The sequence below is a fragment of the Pholcus phalangioides genome, unplaced genomic scaffold (genome assembly GCF_987345545.1).
Source record: "Pholcus phalangioides strain wild (caught in Gottingen) unplaced genomic scaffold, Ppha-v1.0 ptg000009l_1, whole genome shotgun sequence".
Lineage (NCBI taxonomy): Eukaryota > Metazoa > Arthropoda > Arachnida > Araneae > Pholcidae > Pholcus > Pholcus phalangioides.
In genome coordinates this window covers 48925671-48953467 of record NW_028301602.1, presented here as the reverse complement: position 1 = coordinate 48953467, position 27797 = coordinate 48925671, and the positions used below count along the sequence as shown (strand labels likewise).

At 37.8% G+C, this 27797-nt stretch overlaps 1 protein-coding gene across 5 annotated transcripts in view; it reads right to left on the bottom strand.

Moving 5' to 3' along the window:
* Window positions 1–27797, bottom strand: part of Cdk8 (cyclin-dependent kinase 8) — a 170158-nt gene that overhangs the window by 48761 nt on the left and 93600 nt on the right. For all 5 annotated transcript variants that reach the window (XM_089236458.1, XM_089236459.1, XM_089236456.1 and 2 more), the window contains 2 exons: window positions 20718–20787; window positions 1827–1899 (listed from right to left, as the gene is read on the bottom strand). In XM_089236458.1, coding sequence (XP_089092584.1) covers window positions 1827–1899; window positions 20718–20787 — 143 coding nt within the window. The remainder of the gene's footprint in view (window positions 1–1826; window positions 1900–20717; window positions 20788–27797) is intronic.

The window sequence follows — 27797 nt, the reverse complement described above, 5'->3', positions numbered from 1 at the left end:
AATTCTTCAACCTGAAACCATATGTAAACCGATCTTTCTTGTTAACCTATTATTATTCAATGTTTCATTCACACTTACTTTATGGTCTGCCACTCTGGGGAAGTGATTATGTCACCAATATTGCACCCATTATTTCTTTACAAAAAAAAGTTATTATAATTTGGCAAGCAATTACATCACTACAACAAATCAACTTTTTCTTCAACTAAACATCCTTCCTTTAAGACATTTATACTTTTACCAATCCATACTTATAATTAAAAAAAACCAATTCTCTTTACCTCTGAACTCGTCAAGAACATCTAATAGACACAATTTTATTTACTGAATGCCTTTAGTTCATAAAACTATCCTCAAAAAACATTTTAGCATTCTCATTTCTAAATTTTTTAATAGCCTTCCAAATGATCTCATACAGTCCCCCTCATTTTCAATTTTCAGAAAAAACCTCAAAAAACACTTGTTACAAATTTTCAATATTGAAAATTATTTCCTATTTCATCCTCAGATTCTCAATCACTCCCTGTTGTGTGTGTGTTACTGTCTTTTCACCTCCCGCGGTTGAATTATTTATTAAAATACCCTTGCTGTCAACTCTGCTCTGCCAGTCCAATTCATACATAATCGTATGTTGATTTATAGTTTTTTTTTTTATAATCACTAAAGCACCCCCCTGTGACTGTTGCATTATTGCATTATTTATATATATTTGTATTTTATGTATTATATGTAATCACATTCCCCCCAACCCTCCTTCCTATTTTGATGTTTTTCCTAATTTTTTGTTTTCAATCTCAAAAATCACTACATAGTGACTTTATTTTACACTGTATGTTAATTGAAATGTTACTGAATTAACTTCATTGTAACAACCAGTATGGGACCTTGGTGGTTTTCACTAACCTAATATATTGTTATCATTCATCTAACATAATAAAATTGAAATTGAAAAAAATAATAATAAAAAATAACTGCAGAACTAATATAATTTTGACCAATTGAAAGTGATAATTAGAAATTTATTAAAAATTCAATTGAAAAAGTTACCCCCCCCCCCCCACACAAGGTTTGATTCATGGCCCTGAGCCAAGCATAACGATCAACAGTGACATCGAAGATGGGAGTGCAGTGGGTGCTCAAGCACCTGATATTTTACAATACAGTTCTGAGCAACCCCCAGAATTTACTCAGAAATCAAAATCCCTAAATTAAACTCAAGCCAAGAGTTTCACGCATGCATAACACTTCTGAAACTTCTTAATATTAATGAACTTGGTCTCAATCAGTGATGGCAAAAATTCCTGTTTAGACTTGTAATATTTCCCAACTTCAAATTTGTGAGACTTCTAAATGTGTCAAACACCCATTCGACTCATATTCACTCGATAAAATTGAAACAAAAGTTTTTGTTGTGTGTTCAATTTCGGCTAGTGCAAACCAACTAGTTTAGTAGTTAGACTTATCTGACAGACTTTTATGATATCTTGTGACCAGTAAGACAGATGTGGGGCAAGGTGACTCTGGTCATGTCAAATCAGACTTAACAACCTAGAAGTTTCTCTTTTATCGTGCAAAATTCTCATACAAATTTTTTTTATACATGCTATAAAATAGAATCAAAACATATGAATCAACATTTAAATACAGTAAAACATCTCTTTTGTGGACACCGGTGTGATAAAAAAATTCTGCCGTAAAAGAGGGATGACAGCTAATCAGGGCATTTTAAATGCCTTTTTCATTATACAGGGAGATTATAATTTGGGCCTGAAAGAAGGGTGACCGCATCTGAGGGGTTTCACTGTATAAAGATAGAGAATTTTTACCAGTAAAAAAGCTTTGCTGTCAGGTTTCACTTTATGTTTCTCCATGTATTTCACCAATGAACAATTGGAATAACTGTATTGAAATAAAATATTTATTTCAAGAATAATGTTACAATATATCTCAAACAAGTAAAAGTGAAAGAAAATATTAGTAAACTAGCTATAATACCCGGCGCTGCCCGGGTTTTCTTCAATGAGGCTTTTTGGATCACGTGATATCTCCCTCTTTCTTTGAGGGACATACAAACCGTGTCCAACTTAACCAATATGGCGACTTCCTGCAGGACATATGAAAGAAACAAATCTAGATTTAAAGAAACATAGAAATGAATAGTTTTCTTTTTTTAAGGGGCGCTAGGTGTTTCGATTTCTCCTTCTTACCCTTGAACTTCCAAGTTATCCATCTGCCTGTTTTTACTTTCACAAATGCTTGGTTAAAGCTGTGACATTTCTACGATGTATTTTATGGACCCATAATTAGTTTTAAAACAATCTAACCCACATGAATTTATGCAGTTTAATATTAAAAGACAGTATGAAGACATTAATTTTTATGCTTGAGAAGATATAAATAAATGGTTGAAATCAATGTTATTGCATGGATATCCAACTCAAAAGTAGGTCTGGCTAATTATTTCATATTTAATTTTCCGAGATTTGTATCTCTAAGCAACTCAATATTTCAAAAATCTAAAATTCAATACAATTTTTTTAAATTGTTGATGTGACAGAAAACAACACTAAATTTCCGCATGTCTACAATTAAAATCGGCAATTTTAACACTGATTTCTATGGGGATCATCCTTTGTTTGTCCCATCAAAATGATGCTGATTGACGTCTATTTGAAAAACTCGCATTACTGGGAGGATAGAAAAAGTGGCAAAAACCATTACAAAGGCATGAACTATTATACATATACTAACAGGATTAGAGAAGTGACAAACCATTGTAAAGGCATATGCACGTCTGAAACACATTGCTAGGGAAACCATGGTAACCAAAGTAAACATTCCGAAAGTCATTAAGACCCAAAAACCACTGTTGCCCGACAGTTTTTTGCGCAGTTCAGCATTTGCCCAAGTCTGACAAACTTTTAAAGTAGCCTATCGTTTAAGTCGGATCCCATTTGGTATACATGCAAAATTTGACGATGATCGATCGTCGTATGTTCTCTATACAATCTACAAATTGTAGATTTGTATAGAGAACATACACACAGACAGAAAATCAATTTTATATATATAAATTATGATTGAAGTCCCTATGAATGCACAGTTAAAATTTTGAAATGAAGTTCAAGCTGGAAAAAAAGTTTGGCTAACTCATTGGCATCACATAAGGAAGTGCATTAATTGATTGCATTGAATACAAAAAAAAATTACAATGCTAAAAATTTATAATCCTCATAATTTGGTGTTGCTGAGACAGCAAAAAAAAAGCATAAATGTATTTGTTACAACCTTGTACATTGCAAAATCTTGAAAGATTGACAGCTTTAACAGTCTTTAGAGAAAACATGATTAAATAATCATGATCAAAATCATGTTTTAGATAAATCTGTTTTAGGACAATCATGATATTTCAAAATTTTTGGAAAAATTGGTATTTCTTTCTTGAATTTTGAAACACCATTCATGGCAATATAAAGCAATATTGTTCACTGTTTTTTGGAGGAGGAGGTAATCTAAAGAGGTTGAAAAGATTTTCTCAATCTATTGGGATAGCGTAATCAAAGTAGAAGGCGAGAAGAGGAGGGAAAAAAGAAAAATCGTACAGGAGGAGGGGTAAAGAAAACATTCCCTTATGGAAAACAATGTGTCCAACAGGATGTCAACAAAATTTTTCCAAAGTTTCGGGTATTGATACTGCACAGGACTTAACAAGTGAGGAGAAAAGCAAGTAGAATTAATACTAGCGGCTAAAAATCTGACATTCCCTGGTGAACTTGGCCAATCACAGAGGAGCGGGAGTGAGTTACTCTCGAACCGGTCGTTACTTCGTGTACAATACTTCGGAAACTGACGTGACTTCGGAAACTGTTCGGAACTTACAATGCGCAAGCGCGTTCTCGTAATTTTGTAATATTCTGCGCTCTTTTCTCATTTTTTTCTGGCTCTCATCTTTATTTTTTTCCATCAATATTTTCTACATAGTTCTCTTTTTTTCATCAATTTCCTGTTGGTTTGAGTTTATGTATTTGAGGTTAATTGATTTCTCTTTTATAATTATTTTTTCTACATTGTGTATAATTCTGTTTTTATTTTTCCTGCATTAAATACATTTTCCTGTTATTATTTTTCCTACATTGTGTATTTTCCTGTTATTATTTTTCCTACATTGTGTATTTTCCTGTAATTACTTTTCCTACATTACATGTACCTTTCTGTTCTTATTTTTCCTGCATATTAAGTACATTTTCTTGTAATTACATTTTCTACAGTAAGTATACTTTCCTGCAAAGAAGGATAAAAATCTGAAAATCCTCTCCTTGAGAAAATTCTACGTACACCTATGCTTTCCTGTAATTAACTATATGTTTGATTTCTGTCAACCCCTTTTAAATATGAATCAATAGAATTAAAGAAATCTTTGGGATGAAATAAAATAGAATTTACAATGTCTAAGTCTCTTCGTGCATGCCGTTTCCATGATTTATTCAATGTGGGGGAAAAAAAAGGAACCAAAAAAAAAATAAAGCTGTCTATATTCATTAACATTCGAGCACTTTCAAAGTGGTTTACTACAATTTCCGCTTGTATCGCTGAACTTTTGTGACAAGCTTATGACTTTTGAATTTAGAAAACTAATATTTCCACAACCCTTAAAGTTTTTCTTGACTTGGTACTATGGATACAACACATCCTCAGACCGATATTTTGGGATTAGCTCATGATTAGTGGTAAGTTATTAAAAGTTGTTTTAGCCCCACTGTTTGGGATGGTCAGCTTAAGTTGGTTTTTCAATTTTAAAGTGCAAATCTAAGCCAAACTCCCATTTAACCCTTTAAGTGGTTTTTGACATTTTCCTGATCATCATTTGAAATTTCAAAACCTTGCCATTACATGTGTGGCTTTCTATGAAGAGAACCCTTTTTGTATTATTTATATATTGAGCATATATTTCTCTTTTTTTTCCTCGCTTCTTCCTTCTTATCTAACCTAGAACAATAGCTAACTCTGCCCACTGACAGTTGATAGGTTGGAGGGGAATGGAAAACATTTTATTGTAAAAACAGTTTCACTGCATTTTTATAGAAGACAAAATATTTCGGGTGACAGAAATAAAGCAGATCAGGTTTGACAAGATATCTCTGGATTGCCCCTGAAAGGGTAAAAAAAGTCTCTTTGGGCAGAGCAACACGGTCTATGATATTAAAAATTTAATTCATGATCATGTTTATTTTTAATATTGTAGAATCGTGTCTGCAATGTCTTATTGATGGCCTTATCCTCTCGGCTGTTAGAATAATTGTTTATTCTACAGTTTATATCTGTTTATCTACTGTATATATATGCTTATCTTCAATGTTATAGAATGTCTGTGATCTCATATTGATTTTGATGGTCTGATCCTCTCTGCTATATCAGGAAATTGTTTATTCTATAATGTATAAAAATTCAAAACACCACGTACATCTGCACAGTATTACAGAATACTTTGAAAAATAGCATTTTCAATCTATGGAAATACAAGCAGCAATTAAAAAAAAATTTTAAATTTCAAAATATATAAAATCGTGTTTATTTCTAATTGCCTTTGAGACTATGACATAGTGTGTGCAACTTTGTTTATTTATGTTAAACATCATTCAATAACATATGACAATAAAAAATTTTGTGTTCAAAAATTTTTTCCCTCTCACTGTGTATAATTATTTGTACATTTCTATTATTCTCACAACCGTTCAAATATTACGTAAGCACCAATAGGGAAAAATAGGGTTTTATATTTGCTTTTAATAGCAAGGAAGGGAAGGATTGGAATGAAGATTATCTAAGCATTTGGATGAGAACATATTGGCATGGCTTTATTAAAATTGGGTTTGAAGAAAATTGAATATATCAGTTTATCGAGGATATATAACTACAGTACCTTGGCTAACGGATGCGATTAATGAACATTTTCTGTGATACAAATGCAAGCAATGACATAAATCAGCTGCATCATGAGATGAATTTAAGCTAATCATTGTCAGAATGTCACTCGAAGATTGATTTACTCACATCCCCTTTTTTGTCATCTTTTTCCCAGATGTACCAAAACACAAATGGATGGGGGACACCTACACACTCGACTGTGTTAACACTGGCTTAAGCAGAATAAAGCTGGTGTTTGTGTGCATAGTTTAAAATAAAAAGATCTGTATCTTACACTCCTATAAATTCTCATTTATAGCTCTCAAAGCTATTCATTTTAGCGTTTGGTCAGTTTTTATCGTCTTTATAACATTCCTTGGTATTTTAAAAAACAAACTTGGTATTTTAAATTTTGAGCCATACCTGGAATAAATCAAACAATATTCCATAGAAACTTATGGGAAATTGTGTTTCAACAAACAAAAGTGATTCTGGAGCGAATTTCTTCATACAGTACTGTATTCTCATTCAGAGCTGCAACTAGATACTTTGTCACCTAGGGCAAGCTGGAATTTTGGCACCCCTTGCATGTAGAGGAAGCAGTTAAAGAGTGAATTTGGCGCCCCTTCTGGTTCAGCACCCAAGGCACCAGACCCACCTGTCCTCATTTCCAACCAAATCTAATACAGTATCTCATACTACTAAAGACATGATTATCAAAAATTTCCTGTTAATTGAGCATTCATCGCACTGATATAGATTTTTAATAGAATCATTTTTCATCCTTTAAATCAAAGCATTGATATGTGATTTGGAAAATGATGCATCAGTACTTGGACCAGATTTTGACCACATTTGACATTTTAATGAAATGAAACTCACAGGGCACTTAGATATGCTACACATATTAGTAAACAGCTAAGCAAACCATGCAATGAAGATTATTGTTTAGATGAAAGGGGTTTTGAAACCAACTTGATTGATGCTCTTCTGGGCATTCAAAATGTACATGCACTATTAAGGAATAAAAAAAAAATATATTTTTAGTTTTACTGGCACACAAGATGCTAGTAAAATATTATAAAGCACAATGGCAATTGATGGTTGTTTTGTTGATTGGTAGAGGTGCTCACCTCAGCAGTGCAATGTCCTGAAATCCTGATCTATTCTACTAGGTTGCTTCAGATCAACAAGAGAAGTAAAGAGAGCCCGGGACCTTACACAGGACCTACCTTTAGGGGGGGGGGGGTACAGGGTAAAATATTTCCAAATATTTCCTCTCATCACAAGCTTTCAAAAAACATTTTAAATTGACAGAAATTAATGAAAACAGTACAGATATTTTTATACAATATTTCATTAAAATTATTTGAATTTAAATTTTTAAATTCAATTTTCATCTCTTGGAGGTCACGAGGGGGGTATACATTATACAATATATTATTATATCCCCCACCCGCATATCTCTCGAGAATGGGGAGGGCAGCCCCCTTGGTTAATAACGGTACTAATCTAAAAGGTTTTGGTCCAGTTTACTTGATGCTTAAGTAATACTTGAACGGTCTATAGTTACGGCCCAACCACTTCCTTCTGGAACTATTTTAACTTTTCTCCAGCTCGGAAGGTTTCAATCTGTTGTTTACACTTCTCTTACAGTGTTTATGCCGCTAAATTTACGGTTCGAGAGTAACTATTCCCGTTCCTCTGTGATTGGTCGAGTTCACTAGGGAATGTCGGATTTTTAGCCGCTAGTGAATTAATGTGTGTAAAAATACAGACTTAGATATGGGGAAAGTGACCTTGTACACACAGCGAGACGTTTAGAATGCTGTAATTTCAGAAGTTTTAAAGACTTCCATCAAAAAAATTGCAAGAAGAAAAAACATAACTGATAAGCCCATGCAAGGGAGTAGTGAAGGGGGACTTTGGGGTCTGGTTCCCCCCGAAATGTGAGAAAATGACCAAAAAACGGGAAAAAGATGGCCAAATCTATGGTTCTATTACTTTGGTTCCCCCCGAATGAAATTTTTGGTTATGCCCCCAGGCCCATGGAATTTCTTTCACATGCATGAAAAAATATTTTTTACAGATTAGAGAAATAAAGAGAAAATACAGCACATGTAAAGGAAAGCTAATGCCCCGTAAGTTTGGACAAACTATTTCTCACTTATTATGGTTATATTGATGTAGTGCATACAGCAGGGGTTCTCAAACTTCACACTGCAGCACCCAGGGGCAGGATCATCTACTTGTCCTTTCTAACAACTTGCCCTAAGCTGAAAGGCAATTTTAAAGGACAAGCTCAACAACAATTTTCCCAAGGACAATCTGGAGAGACTATTTTTTACTCATTGAAGATAGTCCTTCAGACCAAGTGACAAGAAAAGTAGGCTATGCTGAAATGTTCACTGCAGGCTTCCGTGCAGCTCATAAACTTCCACTGAAAAGCTTCAAGCTGTCAAAACTTCTTTCACATGGCCCCTTGGTAGGATGAGTTTCCATATGAATGCTTTTCCGTCCTCCGACTATCATTTGCAGCATAGCACAGCATCTCTATCTCCAGGGAGTCCCACAGTGCTCAGTATCTTTTGGTCATCGGACTGGAAGAGGCGATGTTGGTTTACTCCCAGTGGGTTCTTTCAAGTCGATTATCAGTCGTATGGTGGGATCTTCTAGTTGGGCCTTCCACATGGTCTTGTCGCTCCAAGGATTCACACTTGAGTCTTGAGATATTATTTGTCTCACCATAGGGTTCATGGACCCATACTTTTCTTCAGCCATGACGACAGATTTGTGGAGATGGTCTTCTCTTTAGGGCATTGGCATTTCGTGTGATGCTCCCTTACGATGCTGGATCTCCATGTCATACTCCTGCAGCAGTTGTATCTATCGAGCTACTTGATCCTTGAGGTTCTTGAAGCTTAACAGCCAGCTCAATGCGACGTAGTCCATGCGGAAATATTTCCGATCGCAGAGGTAGTGATGGAAATATTCTACGGCTTTGACGATTGCGAGCAGCTCCTTCCTAGTAATGCAATAATTCCTGTCGGGCTTGCACAAGCTTTCGCTGAAGTAGGCAATGACGTGTTCTTTGCCGTCTGCTTCTTTCGTTAGAAGAGCAGATGTTAGGGCTTGTTTTAGTGACGTAAAGGCTCTTTTACACTCATCAGTCCACAAGAATTTTTGTTTGGCTTCAGTGAGTAGGTGGAGAGGTCTCGCTATCTTGGAGAAGCCTTGGACAAACTTTCTGTAATATGTGTGAAGCTCCGAAGCTTGTGCACATTGTCTGGTGGCTTCCAGGCTTTCACAGCTTTGCTCTTCTCAGGATCCATCCTTATTCCTTCTCGAGAGATGATGTGACCCAAGTAGGTAACTTTGTATCTAAACAAATGGCACTTTTTAGAGCTCAATTTCAAATTGGCATCTCTCAGCTTCTGAAGGACTTTGCTCAAATTCTCTATATGTTCAGAGAATGTTCTTCCAACTATTATTATGTCGTCCAAGTACACAAGGCATAATTCATAAGATAGTCCATTTAAAACTGTCTCCATGAGCAGTTCGAAGGTAGCCAGAGCATTGCAGAAGCCGAATGGTATCACCTTGAACTGGCACAGTCCTTGTCCAGTCATGAAGACCATATTTTCTTGATCGTCTGGGTGGATTTCTACATTCATTCTCCAGGTCCAGGGACAGAAAACCACTGATGTCTGGAAAGTGTGTCAAGAGTGTCGTCGATTCTGGGCAGCAGATAACTGTCTTTCTTGGTGATGTTGTCCAATCTTTTGTAATCGACACAGAATAGGATGGAACCATCCTTTCTCACAATCGTGATACTGATGAACTCGTTAATGGCTCGATGATGTTCATGACTAGCATTTCCTCTACCAGTTTACCAACTTCTTCTTGCTTAGCAAACGGAAGTCTTCTAGGATGTTGTTTAATTGGTAAATGGCCCCCGGTGCCTATGTGATGTTGCGTAAGTGGGTTTGGCCAACATCAGCTGATGACGTAGAGAATACATCTTAAAATTTTTTGATTGCAGACTGGGCATGTCTTCTCTGGTCAGGATCCAGCTGGGCGTCTCCTATCAGGAACATTGCGAGAACCTCTCAATGTTCATGGCCAGTTCTTGCAATGTTTTTCCAGCCTTCGGTTGCCTGGTCTTCAGTTAAAATTGGTGGATGTCTTTGAGGTAGTTTTCTCCAAACCTCAACTCAAGTGCATTCATCAGAGCTGGATCAGTCTTCACCGGTGATCATTTGTAGAACCTTTGCAGCTTCACCTCGGAGTGTGGCAACTAGGTGGGACGCCTTGAGAATGCAGTCCCATCCGTTTGCAGAAGAGATCATTTTTAACTGGGTCCTGTAGATCAACCATGATGTTATTCTGTCTTATGTCAAGGGTTCGTTGTCGGCCAGATGATGACAGTTACAGCTAGCAGGACATTGTGAGCATCCACAGAGAATGTAGGCTCTTGAATTTTCCTTTCTAACTTTAATATCCTCTCTGAAAATTTCTCGTTGACTACATCCATTTTCTGGGTTCTGAGAGTTCTTTCATGGTGTCAACTATTCCAACCTACTTTTTACCTTATTCTAGGAGTCGTCGGAATTTATTAGCCAAAGTGGTTTGGATGCTGCTCACATTGGCTTCGGTGTTGACGACCATCCGGCAAGGAAATCCGCCAATTTCACATTCAAAATACATTCCATGGTCTTTGCTGCTCAGCTGTGAGATATGGTAGACACTTGTTGGGCATCTCTTCCTTGCAGCAACTTCTGTCCTGTCAGATAGATGCTTTCAGTGTAACAACTGAAACGTGTATCTCTAACTGCCAATGAACTAAACAGTATCGAACTATTATTTATTACTATTATTACAGATTAAAACATACATTATTCAACATTAAATCAAGAAAAACCCTTCACTAGAAGGAAAAACGGAAAGTATACTTATGGTGAAGATGGTGGAGCGAAAGTGACACTCGACCACAGATGTCAGTACAGTCCCACATGGAACTCTGGAACTCGGTGACAAACCCAAGGCGTGGATGAGGAGACGGTATCAGATCCCGGACATCGGCAGAACCACACATGGAATTCAGCGATCAAGCAGTGGAATCAGATAACGGATATCGTGACAAACACAGGGCATTGACCAACAGGTAGCATCAGATCACAGATATCACCATCATACAAGGAGGTAGTATCAGATCACGACTATAGACTAAGCCAGCGAACACTAGATTGCAGTCGGCAAGATCTGCGAAGGAATTAAGATTGAGAACGAGCATTAGACATCCTTGACGAGCAACTGATGGGAACTTCGGACCAGCCGAGTTGTTTGGTTGACTTGGGAGTTTAGCGCTACTTGAGACTGAACACCAATTTGAAGCACTGATGTGATTATATATAGCTCCCAAAATCATTAAGCATGCAAATGAGGAGTAACGCACATGTACACCCATCAACATTGCCATTCTAAATGGCAAGTTCAGAAACTAGTTTCTTTTACTTCAAAACAGTTTGTGACACTTTGGCACCCAAACCGTCTGTGAGTAACAAAAGTTTGTTTTTAATCAACAGAAACTACTTGTTATAAACATATAGCATAAGATAGACATATCACAAACTCAACAATAAAACATAACACATGCACTATTATTACATAAGGAAAGAGGTAAGGCGAGCGCCAACAAAGTCATGTTGCACAGCTCGGGGTTTCAGGAAGCGTCCACCTTCACTTGGGAACCCTCATCGGGCAGGACCTTCGTAGGTGGCCCACCTCACTGCATCTCCAGCACACAAAGAGCCTGTCATTCCTGGCACTTCCAGGAGTTCTTTCAACTCTCTGATGATGTCTGATGTAGCGTCCGGGCACGGTAGCCCGGTCGATAAGATACTCGCCTAAAGCACCAAAGGATGTTTAGAGGTGTCACGAGTTTGATACCCGGTTCGTCCTTGTCAGAAAACTTTCCTGACACAAGGGTACAACAACAAACGGCGACTTGACCACAGCAAAAAATTGCTACCGCAGGGAGTCCCCCATAGAGGGGTCAGCGAACCAACCCCTCGATGAGTATAAAAAACCAGCCTGCCATTCGGAATCATCAATAAATTGTAGGTCCCGGTCTAATTAGCCCTCGTGTGCAGAAAATGACCGTGGTGTGACAAAAATGATTTTAAAAAAAAATGTAGTATCCTCCATAACAGCACCGTGGATGACTTGTCACTCTCTTCTCGAAGTTTGATGCGCTGCTTTAAACTTCATGGTGTAGACCAGGGCACTTTTTAAGTCTTTGTATTCACCCAGATGCAAAGCCTGCTGGATGTCTGGGTCCTTGACGGAGTTGACGAAGCACTGCAGGGTCAGTAAATCCCTAATGTCTGGCGGGCAGTCAGGATACACCAACTGCAAGAGTCTTGATGTCCATGGCAGCTCTTGCAACGTTTCACTGGTCTGTCTGGTCTTAAGTTGCAGCCAGTGAAAGTCCTCAGATTTTTTTTCGGGAAAAATGACGGGAAACAAAGAACCAATTATTCCTTTTTATATGAGCACATGAGCAAAGAAATTGATTTCTTTACTCATGTGCAATTCTTAATTCTAATTTATTTAATTTACAATCTAATTTTCTCCAAACCTCAGCTGAAGCGCATTCGTCAGGGCTGGATAGCTGGATCGGTTTTCAGTGGTGATCGTCTGTAGAATCTTGGCAGCTTCACCTTGGAGAGCGGCGGTTAGGTGGAAGGCCTTGAGCATACAGTCCTATCTATTCGCAGAGGTAATAATCTCGAATTGGGTCCTGAAAATTGACCACAATGTCTTCCCGTCATATGTTGAGGGCTTGATGTTCGGCCGTATGACGTCAGCTATGGCTGGCAGGACCTGATGAGCGTCTGCGAAAAGCGTAGGCTGTCGAAATTTCTTTTCCAGCTCCAGTATCCTCATTGAGAGATTCTCATCAACTGCATTCATCTCTTGGTAGAGTTCCTTTGTAACATGGCCTTGTTGACGCTCGCCTGACCTTTACCCCTGATGTAATGGTAGTACATGTGTTATGTTTTATTATTCAGTTTGTGGTATGTCTATCATATACTGTATGTTTATAATTATTTTCTGTCGACTAAACAAACTTGTTACTTACAGACGTTTTCGGTGCTGATGTATCACAAACTGTTTTAGGAAGAAAGGGAAACTAGTTTCCGAACTTGCCGCTTGGACCGCCGATGTCGATGGGGCGCATGTGCATTACTCTCATTTGCATGCTTAGTGATTTGAGAGCTATATATAATCACGTCCGTGCTTCAAATCGGCCTTCAGTCTCATGTAGCGCTAAAATCTCAAATCATCCGAACAACTCGGCTGGTCCGATGTTCCCGTCAGTTGCTCTCCAAGAATGCTGTTCAGGGATGTGTGGTGTTCGTTCTTGATCTTAATACCTTTGTAGATCTTGCTGACTGCAATCTGGCGTTGGCTGGCATGGTCAATAGCAGTGATCTGATAGTTTCCTCGTATGACGCTGCAATCCGATGCTACCCCTTCATCACAACGTCCGCCACCTGACTCCACCGCTTGAACGCCCAAATCCAAGTGTAGCACGCCGATGTCCGCGATCTAATGACGCTTCTTCATCAACGCCCTGGGTTCGTCAAGGTATCCATTAACTGGACTCCACCACTTGATCACTGAATACCTTGTGTGGTTCTACCGGTGTTCGTGATCTAGTATCGCCTCATCAACGCCCTGGGTTTGTCCCGATATCCATCATCTGACTTCTACTGCTTGATCGGTGAAGACCAAGTGTGGCTCTGTCAACATCCGTGATCCAATTCCGCCGCCTCGTCGACGCCTTGGGTTCGTTGCCGAGTTCTATGTGTGACTCTACCGACATCTGTGGTCGAGCATCGTTTCTTGAAGATCATAGCTGAGTGTCACTTCCGTCCTAGTTGCTTTACCATAAGTATACTTTGCGATTTTCCTACTAGTGAAGGGTTTGCCCTTGAATTGATGTCTTAACTAATGTTTTAATTTGTAATAATAGAAATAAATAGTTGTTCGAAACTGTTTTGTTCATTGGCAGATAAAGACATACATTGCACCTTTTCCACGGCATCAATCATTTCAACAGTGCGGCAATGCCTCCTTCACCTCAGCTATGGCAGTGGTGATGTCATCCTTCACACCGACAATATCCTCTCTGACAGCAGCAATGGGCATGTTGACAGTGGCAGCAGATTTGTTCATCTGTTCTACAATACCCAATTTCATCTGTCCGTCACAGACATCAGCTGGTTCAGCTGTTCTCTCATTTCGTCCATGTCGATCATTCTAGTTTTCACCATTCAAGTCCTTGAATTATCAAACTTCTTACGTTAAATTGTTCCGGATAATATCTTACAAATCCTTGAAATGATCAGAAAAAACAATTTGCAGGACATCACAGATTAATTTTACGGAAACAAGACAAATATCGTGTTTTTCTCGTTCGAGTGAGTTTTATTTAGCGTGTTTATTTTTTGGATCGAACAATGCAGCGTTTTCTTAATTTTTCTAGATTGTGAGTTTATTCTCTTTAGTTTGATTTTGTCACTGGATTTTTAGGACTTCCATTGCTGGATTTGCGAGATAAGTGTTTTTTTCTTATTGCTCTCAACTTTTATTACACTCACTTATTTTCATTGTGCATTTTTGTTAGAATAAAATTTTATTTTCTTGCTCCCATTTTATTTTTAATGTATTTTCGCCAGGTTTGTGACAGTTGCGTTTTTGTTGATAATCAATTTCTTTGCTCCCATGCTCGTATAACAAGGAATAATTGGTTCTTTGTTTCCCACCATTTTTAGTGCTTTTTCAGTTTTTTTGATATAATTTCGTGAGTTTTTTGGGCGTTGGTGTTAGCGAACAGTTTTAATTTTTTCCCGGGTGTTCTGCGCAATTTTTTTTTTCATTTGGGTCCTATTGTTTTAGTGTTAATGAATACTAAGTGGTAGCTTCACTAGTGCTAGCTAATACTAATAGTGTTAGCTTCACTAGTGCTAGCTAATACTAATAAGTATAAATTGTAAATTGTATCTTAATATTTTTTTAAGGGTGCGTTGTATTCTGTATATACATATATATATATGTCTTCTTCGTGATCTAGAGCAGTCTTTCTTAACCTTTTTTTTGCCCGTGGCACCCCCTTTGAACCTTTTTTTTTTCTCGTGGCTCCCCTGCCTTACCCAGAGTCTTTGACCCTCATCTAGAAGCAAAATCTTTTATACGTAGTGAATTGATTTTTTCAGTGAATTTATATTGAACGAAAATTTTGCAAATAAGATTGGCCTCCAGACCATTGGCCTAGAATTTATTGAGTTCCCCGCCAGTTCAAGTTCTATTCAGGGCCGTTGCAACATCGTTGGCCCCCTCAGGCAAAGTGATGCTATGGGAGTCCCATACTTAGCTGGAAATAAACAGCCTACAAATTCCCTACTTGTTTTCAAAATTTATTGTACTATACAAAATATCATAAGGTGGGAGGTCACTTATGGACATAAAAAACCCCAGGCATGACCCCTCACAACAATGGGACTGACAGAGCTGCAGCGCGGGGCCTCATATGGTTTTCATAATTTTTGTTTTTCACACTATAAATTTAATATAGTTGAGGGGTCTGTGAAAAATGTAGCTGGGGGCCTATGAAAAACCCCATCCTAGCGAACCTGCTGCAAACTGAAGGCTGTGAGGCCCTGGTGGGTCCATTCCCTAAGACGGCCTTGTAATGTAGAGAAACAAAAAACTTCACGTCAGGTTTCACTATACGTACACGCACATTCCCCCATGTACTGATTCGTTGGGGGTTCTGCGGGGGGGGGGGGGGGGAGTATGTGTGGTGTAGCAGTAGTAGGTAGGGCCTCCAAAAAATGGCTCGGGGATCCATGATGTTCTTAAGTCAGCCACCTCGTTGGGCAATTTGCCTGTTGTGGCATTGCATTTGTATAGTCACTACATTACAGACGATTCTGTAATGCATAATCACTAATATAAAAGCTTTATTTATACAAAAATTGCCACGTTTTCAAGACAAATAAATTCAATCGGTCGAATGGTCGATGAGTTTCGGCTCTTCAATGGAGAGCCGTCATCAGGACCTCGTGGTCAGAATTCACACAAATGAGTCGTGGAGGGGGTGATGTTTACGTCTGGTCGTCCGAAGAGTTCGCCTTTGTATTTGCTGCGTCCGAGTGGTCTTTGGATGCGAATTGGGGAGCCATCTGTTGCAAAGTGTTGAAAGTTTTGTCACGACTGAGGTTAATAAAGCCTGTCCAAGCTGACGAAATAGGTGCCGTGTTTCTTCCATCATTAATGAGGAAATTCTGGCTTGTTCTGATGAAGAACTTCGAGAAAATTCAATTCAGAATTGTGTGGTGCTTTTTTCAAAAACAAACTAGGCAAAGTTTCTAATTTTTGTGATAAAGCTTTATTTCTTCACACATTAATTTTTCTTCTTAGCCCTCTGCAGCCCTCCAAACCACCTGTTATGGCCCTTTCTCCATTTTCTTCCATGACCCCCTTCTAGTATCACAGTACCACTGAGGGGCCATTTGAGAACCACTGATTTAGAGTGATGAGTATTTTTTATTTTACTTAATTTTTTCATACTATCTTTTATGTATATTTTGTATTATAATATAATTTACGTTATTTTATAACATTGTTTTATTAACGTTTCGCATTCTCCTATTTTTTAAATATTATCATCTAGTTTTTAGCAATAGTGTTAGTATGCCTCGACCTTGATTAGAGCCATGTAGGGCTTGCGATAGGAGGTTCCCTGGTCTATGGGGATAGTAGGGTTTAGATGTGGTATTGATTCCAGTACTGCCAAAGGGTCATAGAAGTAGGATCCATCAATTCAATTTAAGCCTGAAAAACATTTGCTGCTCATTTGGGATCACGTTCTTGGAGCTTTCCGCATTTACCCATAGGTGGCTTCATTGGGATGGGATTCATCTGAATAGGAAGGGTCTGGGAGGTTTACAACAGACTTAGGTCAGGTTTTTTACTCCCAGACCACGTAGGTGGGAATGCGGGTTAGTTAATGATAATCATAACAATATTGAGGGCCGGAATCTCATAGCCATTACAGAATCTTGGGCAAATGATGGAGATGAATTTTTCTTACACATTTCAGAATACGATACTTTTTTAAGAAATAGATCGGGTAGGAAAGGGGGTGGAATGTTGATGTACGTGAAATCATGTTTGAAGGATAGAGAGTGTAACGTGCAGAGAAGTGATATTGAAACTATATGGGTTGAGCTTGAAAACAAAAGACATCATAAACTTATTGTTGGGGTTTGTTACAATCCACAGAATAGGGATTCAAACTACATAGCCAAATTTCATGATGAAATTTCCTACATGTGTAAGCGTAAGAGGGTTCTCATACTAGGGGATTTCAATTACCCAGGTATTGATTGGGAGAACCTTTCATCTAGAGATCAGTATGAAAGAGACTTTAAGTTGGTGCTCAAAAATTTTTTGTATCGGAAGCCACTACGGGTACTCCTATTTTGGATTAAGTTCTTACTAGTTCTGAGGATCTTGTTGAACATGTTTCGGTGGGGGAAGAGTTTTCTTCCAGTGATCATCCTATATAGTCAGATTTCACTGTAACTTTTCCTCGGGTAAGGTTGATAACAAAAGACTGGTTCCTTGTTTTCGAAGAACTAACTTTGATGTTTTGAGAGGAAGGTTAGTGGAAGTTTTCAAAGACCGGTTGGAATCAGTAGGGGTGGTAAGTCAATGGGAAGAATTTAGTACGAAGCTGTCCTCTGTTTTGCACGATGTCATACCCTTTGTTCGAAAAAGGCGTGTTTGTACATCACACCCTCTATAGTTAACGGATAGCGTGCATAACCTTTATCTTGAAAAAAAAAGAGCACTCTGAGAGTATAAAAGTGGACGAGGTGACCTGTCATTGTTTACTGATAAAAGAAGGGCGTTGAAGAAAGCGATAAGGGATAGTAAAAAGGAAGTTGAGTCTAGGTTGGCAGATAACATTGGCTCCAACCCAAAATTATTTTTCAGGTACGCCAATAATGGATGTAAGGGCACAGTTTGAATACGATATTCAATGTATAGGTGTTGCACGAAGTAATAAAATCCCCAACGATATTCAAATGGAAGATGTGGAGGTTCTAAATGTTCTAAAAAATGTATGTGTGAGCAAAGCACCAGGACCAGATGATAGCTAGCCTAGGGTCCTCAGGGAATGCACTAATGAACTGTTGGGGCTAGTCGCGCAGATTTACAGGAGTAGTGTTGCTGAGGGTATCGTCCCAAACGATTGGAAACTTGCTAATGTTGTTCCGATATTTAAAAAGGGTAGTAGAGAGGCTGTGTCCAATTATCATCCAGTGAGTTTGAAGAGTTCCCTCTCAAAAATTTTGGAAATTATCAAAAAGCAATTGATTCAGTGGCTAGACGAGAATAGTGTATTGTCGGTTAATCAGCACGGGTTAAGGAAGGGGAAGTCATGTGTAATTAACCTTCTTTGATCACGTGACTAAGGCTTTGGGTACCTTGATTTCCAGAAGGCATTCAATCGAGTCCAACATTGTAAACTCTTGAAGCGCTTACACGCGATTGGGGACAACTTGCTGTGTGAATTGGATAGAATTGTGGTGGAGAGATAGGTCACAACAGGTTATGGACAACAGGGAATTCTCTGATTGGACAGGCATCACTAGTGGAGTTACTTAAAGAAGTGTCCTGGGCCCCATAGTTTTTTCACTTTTTATCGATACACTCGATCAGGGTATCCATGCGATTTTCTAGCAAATTTGCAAATGATGTGAAACTAATGGAGGTAGCTGGAAATCAAAGCGATAGGGAGTTGCTCCAGACCCACTTGAACAGGATTGGAGCATGGGCAAATGAATGGAGCATGGCATTTAGTGTTGACAAGTGCATGGCCGCTCATTTTGGTTCAAAAAACCCACGTTTCTCTTTTAAGTTGAATGGTGTTACTATCCCAGATGCAACTAGGGTGACCAATTCGGGAATTCTCATTGACGAGCGGCTTTCGAACATTGTTCAGCTGTGGTAAAAAAGCAAATATAATGCTCAGTTTTATTTTCAAAAAGATGCCTTCGAGTCCCTCTAGTCATTCTTATGCTTTTCCGAGGCTTAGTTTGTCCTGGACTGGAGTATGCTGTAAGGTGATTTGGAGCCAAAACCTACGGAGGGACATAGACTTGGTTGAAAGGGTGCAGAGAAGAGCAACTACTGTCCTCAATGGCACATGCAGCTTGAGTTAAGAGAGACTGCATTTTTTGCTTACATTGAATGAACACAGATGTCAGGGAGATATGATCAAAGTGTTAAAAAAATTTCAATGATACAGATAGGATGGACCATGATTTATTAATTTGCTGTCAAATAACTGCTTTTACAAGGGGCACCAGTATTGTCTGGTAAGGGACAATTCTAGGTTATGGGAATCGCAGGGAATTTTTCCTCTAAGAGGGTTGTTAATAAATAAAATAGCTTATCCCTGGAGGTAGTAAATTTTAGCACAATTGACACGTTTAAAAAGAAATATGACAACATGTTGGGGTAAATCGAGAAGCTATTCATACTTAGAATAAGACACCCATAAATATATTTTATAGGCATTGTATAATATTTCATCATGTATATATATATTATAATTTTTGTGGTTGCATTTCTAATTGGTGCTGAACTTTAGTAATATATGACATCCATACTTCGTATGGGCATCTTTTTCTCAGCCACCTCGTTTGGCATTTTACCTGTTGTGGCCTTGTATTTGTATAAATAGAGTTCTCACACTTGGCATGAAGTCCATTAAATGACCAATCTCTTGTGATCACATCACTCTGTATAGGTATGGTTGAAGCTTCGAGAAAAATATTTCAGAAAATTATTTCACAGTTCCCAAAGTGGCAGCACCACCAGATGGGCAGAAAACCAATGTTCTAGAAGAATATGGATGTTTTACGCCTTACCCTCACACTCCCTGTTTGGCAACAGGACATCGCCAAGTTTGTAAATTTTGAGGCGTGCTCAACAAAATGTGCTATCGATTATTTTTGTGACAATATGTATGCTTATACTCACATGGGAAAAGCTTGATTCGATCCACAAGATAGAGCAGATTCACAAAACAAATTATGCCCATAAACCAAAGTTTCATTGTATTTGTAAGTACATAAGACTAGAAAGATCCCAATAAAAAAATTAAAAAAAAGAACATAAATTGTTCAATTGTAAAACAGTTAAAAATTTGATATGTGCACCTCCCAAAATTAGCAATTTTTTATAATCAATCAAAACATGAACAAGCAATATAAATCTAAGGCGAAAAAACAAAACTTTTTTTTCATTGCTGTACACAAAACAAAACTTAATTATATCTGTATTTGTTTTAAAATCAGTCTGACTGTATATACCAGCATTTTTCGATTAGCACTTACCTGAAGATACCCTTGGTCAAACACAAAAGAGTTCAAAGGACCCCCTGTGGCATATAAAAGTCACCAACTATATTTTCTTTCTATGCTTTGTTAGAATAAAATAAATCACACACTGTGTGACTACTTATAAACTCCTTAAAGAGCCCAGAGAACCATGAGCAGCCATTAGTTGTTTCCATTTATAAGAGAAAAAATTATTATAATTAAAAAAATTTGAGAAAATTGATTTTATAATAAATAAATTCAAATTAAATTTATCTTTGCTTTACCACATACTTTATGCACCAATTATTAACGAACTCAAAAAAAAGTCTAAAAAAATTTACAAACTTAGAACGCTTAAAATCTTTCAAAAGTGTTGTATGTTCCGGCATTTTCTTTATATCCTCCCAGTCCTTCTCTGGAGAAAACAAAAAGAATACACAAATGTTATAAACCGAATATCAGTAAAAGTGAAGATATACAATTATTTTCGTATTAATTTTTTACACACAGAGCAAGTTTGTAAGTTATGAAAAAATAGGAAAGATTGTAAATATAGTACTTCCTCATTTTACTGCTTATGTTGGAACACATACAAAAATAGTGATATAACCAATTACTTTATCAAGGTTACAATCATAGTTAAATTTTTGAAAAAGGGTGGCAACACTGATCTTGCTTGATGAGGCCACGTTTATCCCGAGCTCCGCCATCTGAAATAATACACAAAGTGGTTTTCAAGTTTGAGAGATTTTGTTTTTACTCAATTTTTTTAATCGTTCGCATTACCCTGAATTTTGTATTTGTTGAGCTTAAAATATTCGGAAACTCAAAATATCTTTCTAGAAGTTGACCCCCTTGTCCTCCCAGTTTGTATTTGAGGGATAGATCGTGCAACATACAAAATTGCCTTCATGCAACTTATTCCTACTGACGAGAAGGGCTTTTATTTTGATACTTTCAGACCAAAAAACAACTACAGAGATCTCCAATCAGTGACCAACCAATCAAATTTGAACGACCACCAAAGATTAATTCTTACCCACCAGATCTATATCCTGAACTGACAGACGATAATGAGATGGCCTTGAAACGTGATATCGCCAACAGGGAGGACTTGATTCTCCAAAACACTAAAGAAGTTTGATCCGTGAGAAAAAGACTGGATCATATCGACATGAAATTGATGGATCTGACTGTAACATGACGACCTGGGATCTCTTACAATCCTGTTGTTCAATTAATCTTGTTTAGGCCCCAGGGTTCGTTGGTTACCGGAAACCACCCGAGGCTTCCGCTGGCATTCCGGTTCGGGTCAGTTAGTTCGCTTAGTCTGACAGTCAGGGGGTGGGGTCTCTTAGCCGTCGGACGAGAACAGGGCCAGAGGTCGGGCTACCAACGTCCCATATAAATTCCGCTTTACATCCATGTCAGAGATCCCAATAGCTCGTCTAGTTACCTTCTCTTTCCCTCTGGGGGTCCCATGGTTCGTAGGTGGAGGCCACGTTGAGTCGTCATCGTCAAACTCTATTTTAATTGTGCAATATATTAGTGCAATATAATATAAATGTTCAGCAAAGTGTTATATAAATGTGCAATATATTTTACCTCCACGCCGTCGGTGGTTCCTAGGACCATCTCACGGTTTATAATGTCATGAGTTTTTACAATGTGCAATAGGCCTAAAAGTTGTGGATCCTGGCCAGATCTTCAATTTGTTATGTTTGGTTGCCAGATTCAATATTATAATGCTTGCAATATTTCCTTTTCTCATGAAATTATGTAAATCAGATACAAGCTAATACCGCACCTCCAATGTTGTGATTGGTTCTTCCATGAGGCATTATGGGAATGCTGCTATATAAAAGCCAGCTAGAGATGTGCTGACTTACAACTTCCTTGCTTATGACTTACGACCGACTCAACGATTTAATCGGTAAGGCGTCACGCCCTGTCATGGTGTGAGCTAGATCGTCTCATAAATACAATGAAGTTACAATAGTAGAAGTGTGCCTTGGCACTTATCCCATCTCATCGCACGTAAGGTTTCAACGTCGTCGTGATCCAGTGATCGGTTAGTGGCCAGACCTGCCACCCGTGGACCTTCATCTCCAGTTCCATGTGCAGTGGTTGAGCTTTCATCTCAATATGTGTGTTTACACCAAAACCGTCTGAAGCTGGTGCCGACGAGTCTTTGGCTGTGCGGCAGACACCTGGGAGTATCTACCGGACGGTGTGATAACACGTGAAAACCTGGACACAGCGGTGAGATCGATTCATATTTCTGTTTCATTGTGACAATGAGAGAAAAGCCTAACTGTGATATTTGTGATGAAACGTTAATTAATAGTTTAACATATAAAAAGCCTGTGATAATTGTGATGACGTTGATTTAATGGTTTAATAATATAATTGAATAAATGTTATAGTTCTATCTAAACTTTGTCTATTTCATTGTTGTCATCCACTCAATGGTTACTTGGGGGAAAAATATTAAAGAACCGGGAGGTAACGACAACAATACGTTACATGACCTCGATATGCGAGTACATAAAAATGGCATAAAGAGCTAGTCACCGGGCAGCCACGTTTATAGCATTGCAACGATGAGCTCTCAAGGAAACTGGCGTGAATGCTGAAATCTATTCTCATCGAAACAACCTGATTTTTAGAAACTCGAATGCCTCAGCCAATGAATCAACTGTTAGCTGTGCTGAAAAAGTTAGAAATTTCATCTTATCAGATTTGGATGTGCCAGCAGGAACGCAAATAATTTTGGATAAAGCGCACATCCTCCTTTCTTGTGGAAATACTTCAAACGGTGTCCCAATGATTGTGAAATTTTCGTGGCGAGAGGATCGTGATCAAGTGTTACGAAAGTTTTGCAAAAAACATCAATAATTGGAGTCCGAGGAACGCAGTGTTTCAAAGTAAGTGAGGATTTTTATTTTGAAACTAGACATATGGGCAGGCTTGATCCCGGCGATGTGTAGGGCTATAGAGGAAGGTAAAAGAGTGAAATTGAAAGCTGATGGGGTGGAATTTACATTTGTTATATAATCGAACTCTCTATTGTCAAATGTAATAGTGTGTGGCATCATCCCTCGCCCACCTCCTGATGTGTATCAGAGGGAAAAATGGGGACAAGCCAAACTATTTTGCGTAACCTACTTCTTCCTCAGTGTGTTGCTCTCACACAAGTGATACAGTTTGTCTTTTTCATTACGTGAAATTAACCATTGTGTGTGTGTGTAAAATTGTTTTTTTTCAAATTAAATATTTTTAATTTAACGGTTCATTAATATTGGAGTCAGACTATGAATACAACATCCACAGTGTGATGTCTTTAAAAGTATTTCACCCAGAAGAAAACGGAAAATGCAACAGCACAGTAAGTGACTTGAGAGAGAAGGGGTTTCTCATCTCGTTTCTAACACCACGCTAGTTTCGTTGACACATACTAAACTCTTGATGTCGAGTAGAGAGGAAATTTCAAGAGTGGTGACAATATTGAGCTATAGTTCTCAAATTTAGAATAGCAATTTGCTTTCACTCCCATTACGTCACCGGAAACTAAATTCAATTATGTCGTCACTTCCCTCGATAGTGAACTCTTGACGTTCGTCGCATATATCATCACTAATTCTGCGTGGGATGATCCTTATGTGGTAATAAAAGCACATTTGATCAGTCAATTTGCAAAATCGGAAACTGCTTATATTCGCACTCTACTTTCAGATATGACATTAGGTGACCAGAAACCTTCACAGTCGCTATATAAAATGATCTACTTGGCTTCTAAGACACTCTTCGATGATGTTCTCAAAATGCTTTGGCTACAATGCCTGCCAGTAACGGCACAACAGATTCTGTCAGAGAGTACTGACAAATTAGAGGCCTTGGGAACTGTGGCTGATAAAATTGCACAAGTTTCACACATGACACCTTCTGTTTCTTCTATTCATAAAGATCCTGATAATAGAATTAGTAAACTGGAAGCTCACATTGTGGATTTAAATGAAGCGGTTAATAAACTTTTGCATGCATTAGATCACAATCTAGAGAATGCAACCAACATGCAAAATCACCATTGTGGAAAACATTTACGAAATGCTGGTTTCACTTCAAATTTGGAGACAAAGCTCATAGGTGCATTCCCCCATGTGATTCCCAGGGAAACTAGTCAGCTCGCAGCTTTATGTGACGAAATCTGCAGGTGAGACTCATAGTCGCTTGTCATTAAGGATCAAAATTCAGGTCTCAAATTTTTGGGTGACAATGGTGCAACAGTTTCTGTTGTTCATGCTACTGGAAATCTCAAACCTGCTCCGAATAAAAATGTTATGTTATTCGCGGCAAACGGTTCGGAAATTAACACCTATGGAATGCGCACATATTGAACTTAGATTTAGGATTTCCACAAACATTTTGGTGGACTTTCATTATTGCTGACGTATCAAGAACCATTTTGGGAGCAGATTTTCTCAAATGTCACAGACTTCTATTAGACATAAAAAAATAATCTGTTAATTGATCGCATTAGTTCAGATAGCGTACGTGGAGACATACATCCCATCCTAGCACAGGCATAACAGCAATAGCTGGTAAAACGAAATATCACACCTTACTTTTAAAGTTTAATCAAATTCTTCTAGCAATGTTGTTCCGAAGGATAATGCTACCACACATTGCATCACAACTCAAGGTCCTCAAATTTTTTCACGAGTGCTACCTGATAAATTAACAGTAATTAAGAAAGAATTTGAAGAATGTTACCCTTCTAAAAGCTCGTGGAGCAGTCAAATTCAATTGGTATCAAAAAATAACAGCTAATGGCGAATATGCTGTGACTACCAACACTTGAATGATGTTACAGAACCTGACAGGTATCCAATACCGACATTCTCGTCTCCTCTACTGACACTGAAACTCACTTGTCTATTTGGAAGCGGTTTTTACAAGGCTGAATAAAAAAAAAGGTCTTGTTTTAAATCTCAACAAGTGCATATTTGGTGTTCAAGAACTTCAACCCATTTCTGGGTTGCTTAATCTCAAAAGAGGGTGGTATTAAACCCGCACACAAAAAAAGTCTTGGTTCTTTCAAATTATCAAAAACCAACATCAGTTCGTGCATTACGAGGTTGTTTAGCTATGATTAACTTTTACCGCCGATTTATTCCCAAGACAGCTTTACAACAAAAACATCTGTATGGTCTCATTAAAGGGCATAAAAGAATGATTTTACTCCCCTTCAATGGACTGAGCAAACTAACATGTCTTTCAAAATCTGTAAGCAATCAACTGCAGATGCAGCCTTGTTAGCTCATCCACGTTCAAATGGTAAATTGCCCTTACTCGTTGATGCATCCGATTTGGGTATTGGTGCAGTGTTGCAACAAAATGTTAATAAATCAGAGCCATTAGGATTTTTTTCTCTTCGTTTAACACCTGCTGAGAGCAAATACAGCACATACAACAGAACTGTTAGTAGCAAATTGTGCTCTAAAGCATTTCAGTTTCACTCTTGAAAGTAGACTGTTTACAATTTTTACAGATCATCGTCCGTTGACCTTTGCTCTGCAGCAGATCATGATAAAAATTCTCGTCAACAGCGACAATTAGATTTCATCAGTAAATTCACTACCGATATCTCTTTCATTTTTGGCGAGAAGAACTGTGTGGCTGATGCATTTTCACGGTTAGAGCAAATAGAAATGTCCAGTGACAGATTATGTAGAACTCACTGAGGCACAGAAGCTGAATGAAGAACTTCAGCACTTGCAAAATGATTCTTCATTGACTTTCAAACCAATAATTCTGACCTCTGGAACTTCACTCTGGAATTGGACACATACACTCATACGTTCCCAGAGACTTTCAGAAATCAGTGTTCCAGACCATTCACAATCTAGCTCACTCTGGTTCCCGACTAACTACTGCCACAGTAATACTACATACGAAAGTCTTTGAAAAAGGACTGTTCACAGTGGTGTAAAGAATGTCAGTGAACTAAATCAGCCGTCACGCCAAATCTCCAACGGGATCTTTTCTCTTATCTTGCGATTTAGTCATGTGCATCTCGATATCGTTGGACCTCTACCTCCATCACAAGGAAAGACCATTAAAAATTGCATATTATTCAGTGTCGTACCATATGCTATGGCTAGGAATATGTAAATTTCAGAAAAAAAATTTAAAAATCATAAATTTTGCATTTATTCGCTAAAAAAAATTAACCATACAAAAATAGTGATATAACCAATTACTTTATCTAGGTTTCAATCAGTTAAATTTTTAATAGGAATTATAATAAAAGGAGGAAAATATCTGAATATGCTTTATAATAAGGCATAGCATAATTAGGGGATGCAAAATCACACTTCTGGCAACAGCGTCCATCACAAGATGGTGATCCCCATGCCCACAAAGCGCAGTAGCTCTCCTGCACAAAAGTCACTCGTATTGGACAGGGACATATGCAGGATTACTCTTTTGTGGAGGGAGTACAAGGAATTTCTTAGAGAAATTTTGATTCATCAACCTTCAAAAAACATTAATATTAACAAGTTTATTAAAATAGCTATAAAAAATAGTTTCTTTCGATATTTCAATTTTTTATGAAAAATACTTTACGAAATGAAATTTTTGGTTTGTTTGAAGGAGGGCTACGAGAGCCCTATGGCCCGACCCCCCATGGCGTAACCTCTGTTATTAGGTTACTCACAAAAACAACTTAGATTGAATTATTGGCCCAAGATGGTCACGCTTTATCTTGCAGGTTTTGTGTAGTGATTTTCATACCTCTTCCTGTTCAAGCAGCAAACAGAAATCACTAAACCCCACTTCAAAATGCCATATCTTTTTTTTTTTAATGAAGTAGGCTTTCTTCCGATTTTCAGAAGGTGTAAACTAAGGGAAAAGTTTTCCATTGAGAAATCAACATGACAAAATATTTGTACTCACGTTGGAATAATGCTATTAACTTGTACTTTTGTTAGACCACATACATTATGTCCCAAAAGTTTATACTCTTGTTTTTTCTGTATAATTCTTGTTGCACATAATGTGATGAAATACAATTTTTTCACAGAAAAAGAAAATAAATTTTCAATAATATAAAAAGCATTCCTCGTAAAATAATGAAAATTATATTTAATTTAATTTGTTAAAATTGTGTTCCCCCCCCCCAAAAAAAAGTTTATGGTAACTTGGATTATAAGCAAATTTGAAATGCATGATGCAAGGCTTGAAAGCTCTAAATGCAGTAAAATGGAATAAGATGCGAGAGAATCTTTTGTTTACAAGATGGCAAAAGTGAAACAGCTTTCTGTGAATTAGGTAACAAAATTAAGAGATCAAAGTTGCAAAGAAAGCCTATTGAATTGCTAAAGCATAATTTATCGTGTTTTAGTCAGTAAGGCGCCTTAC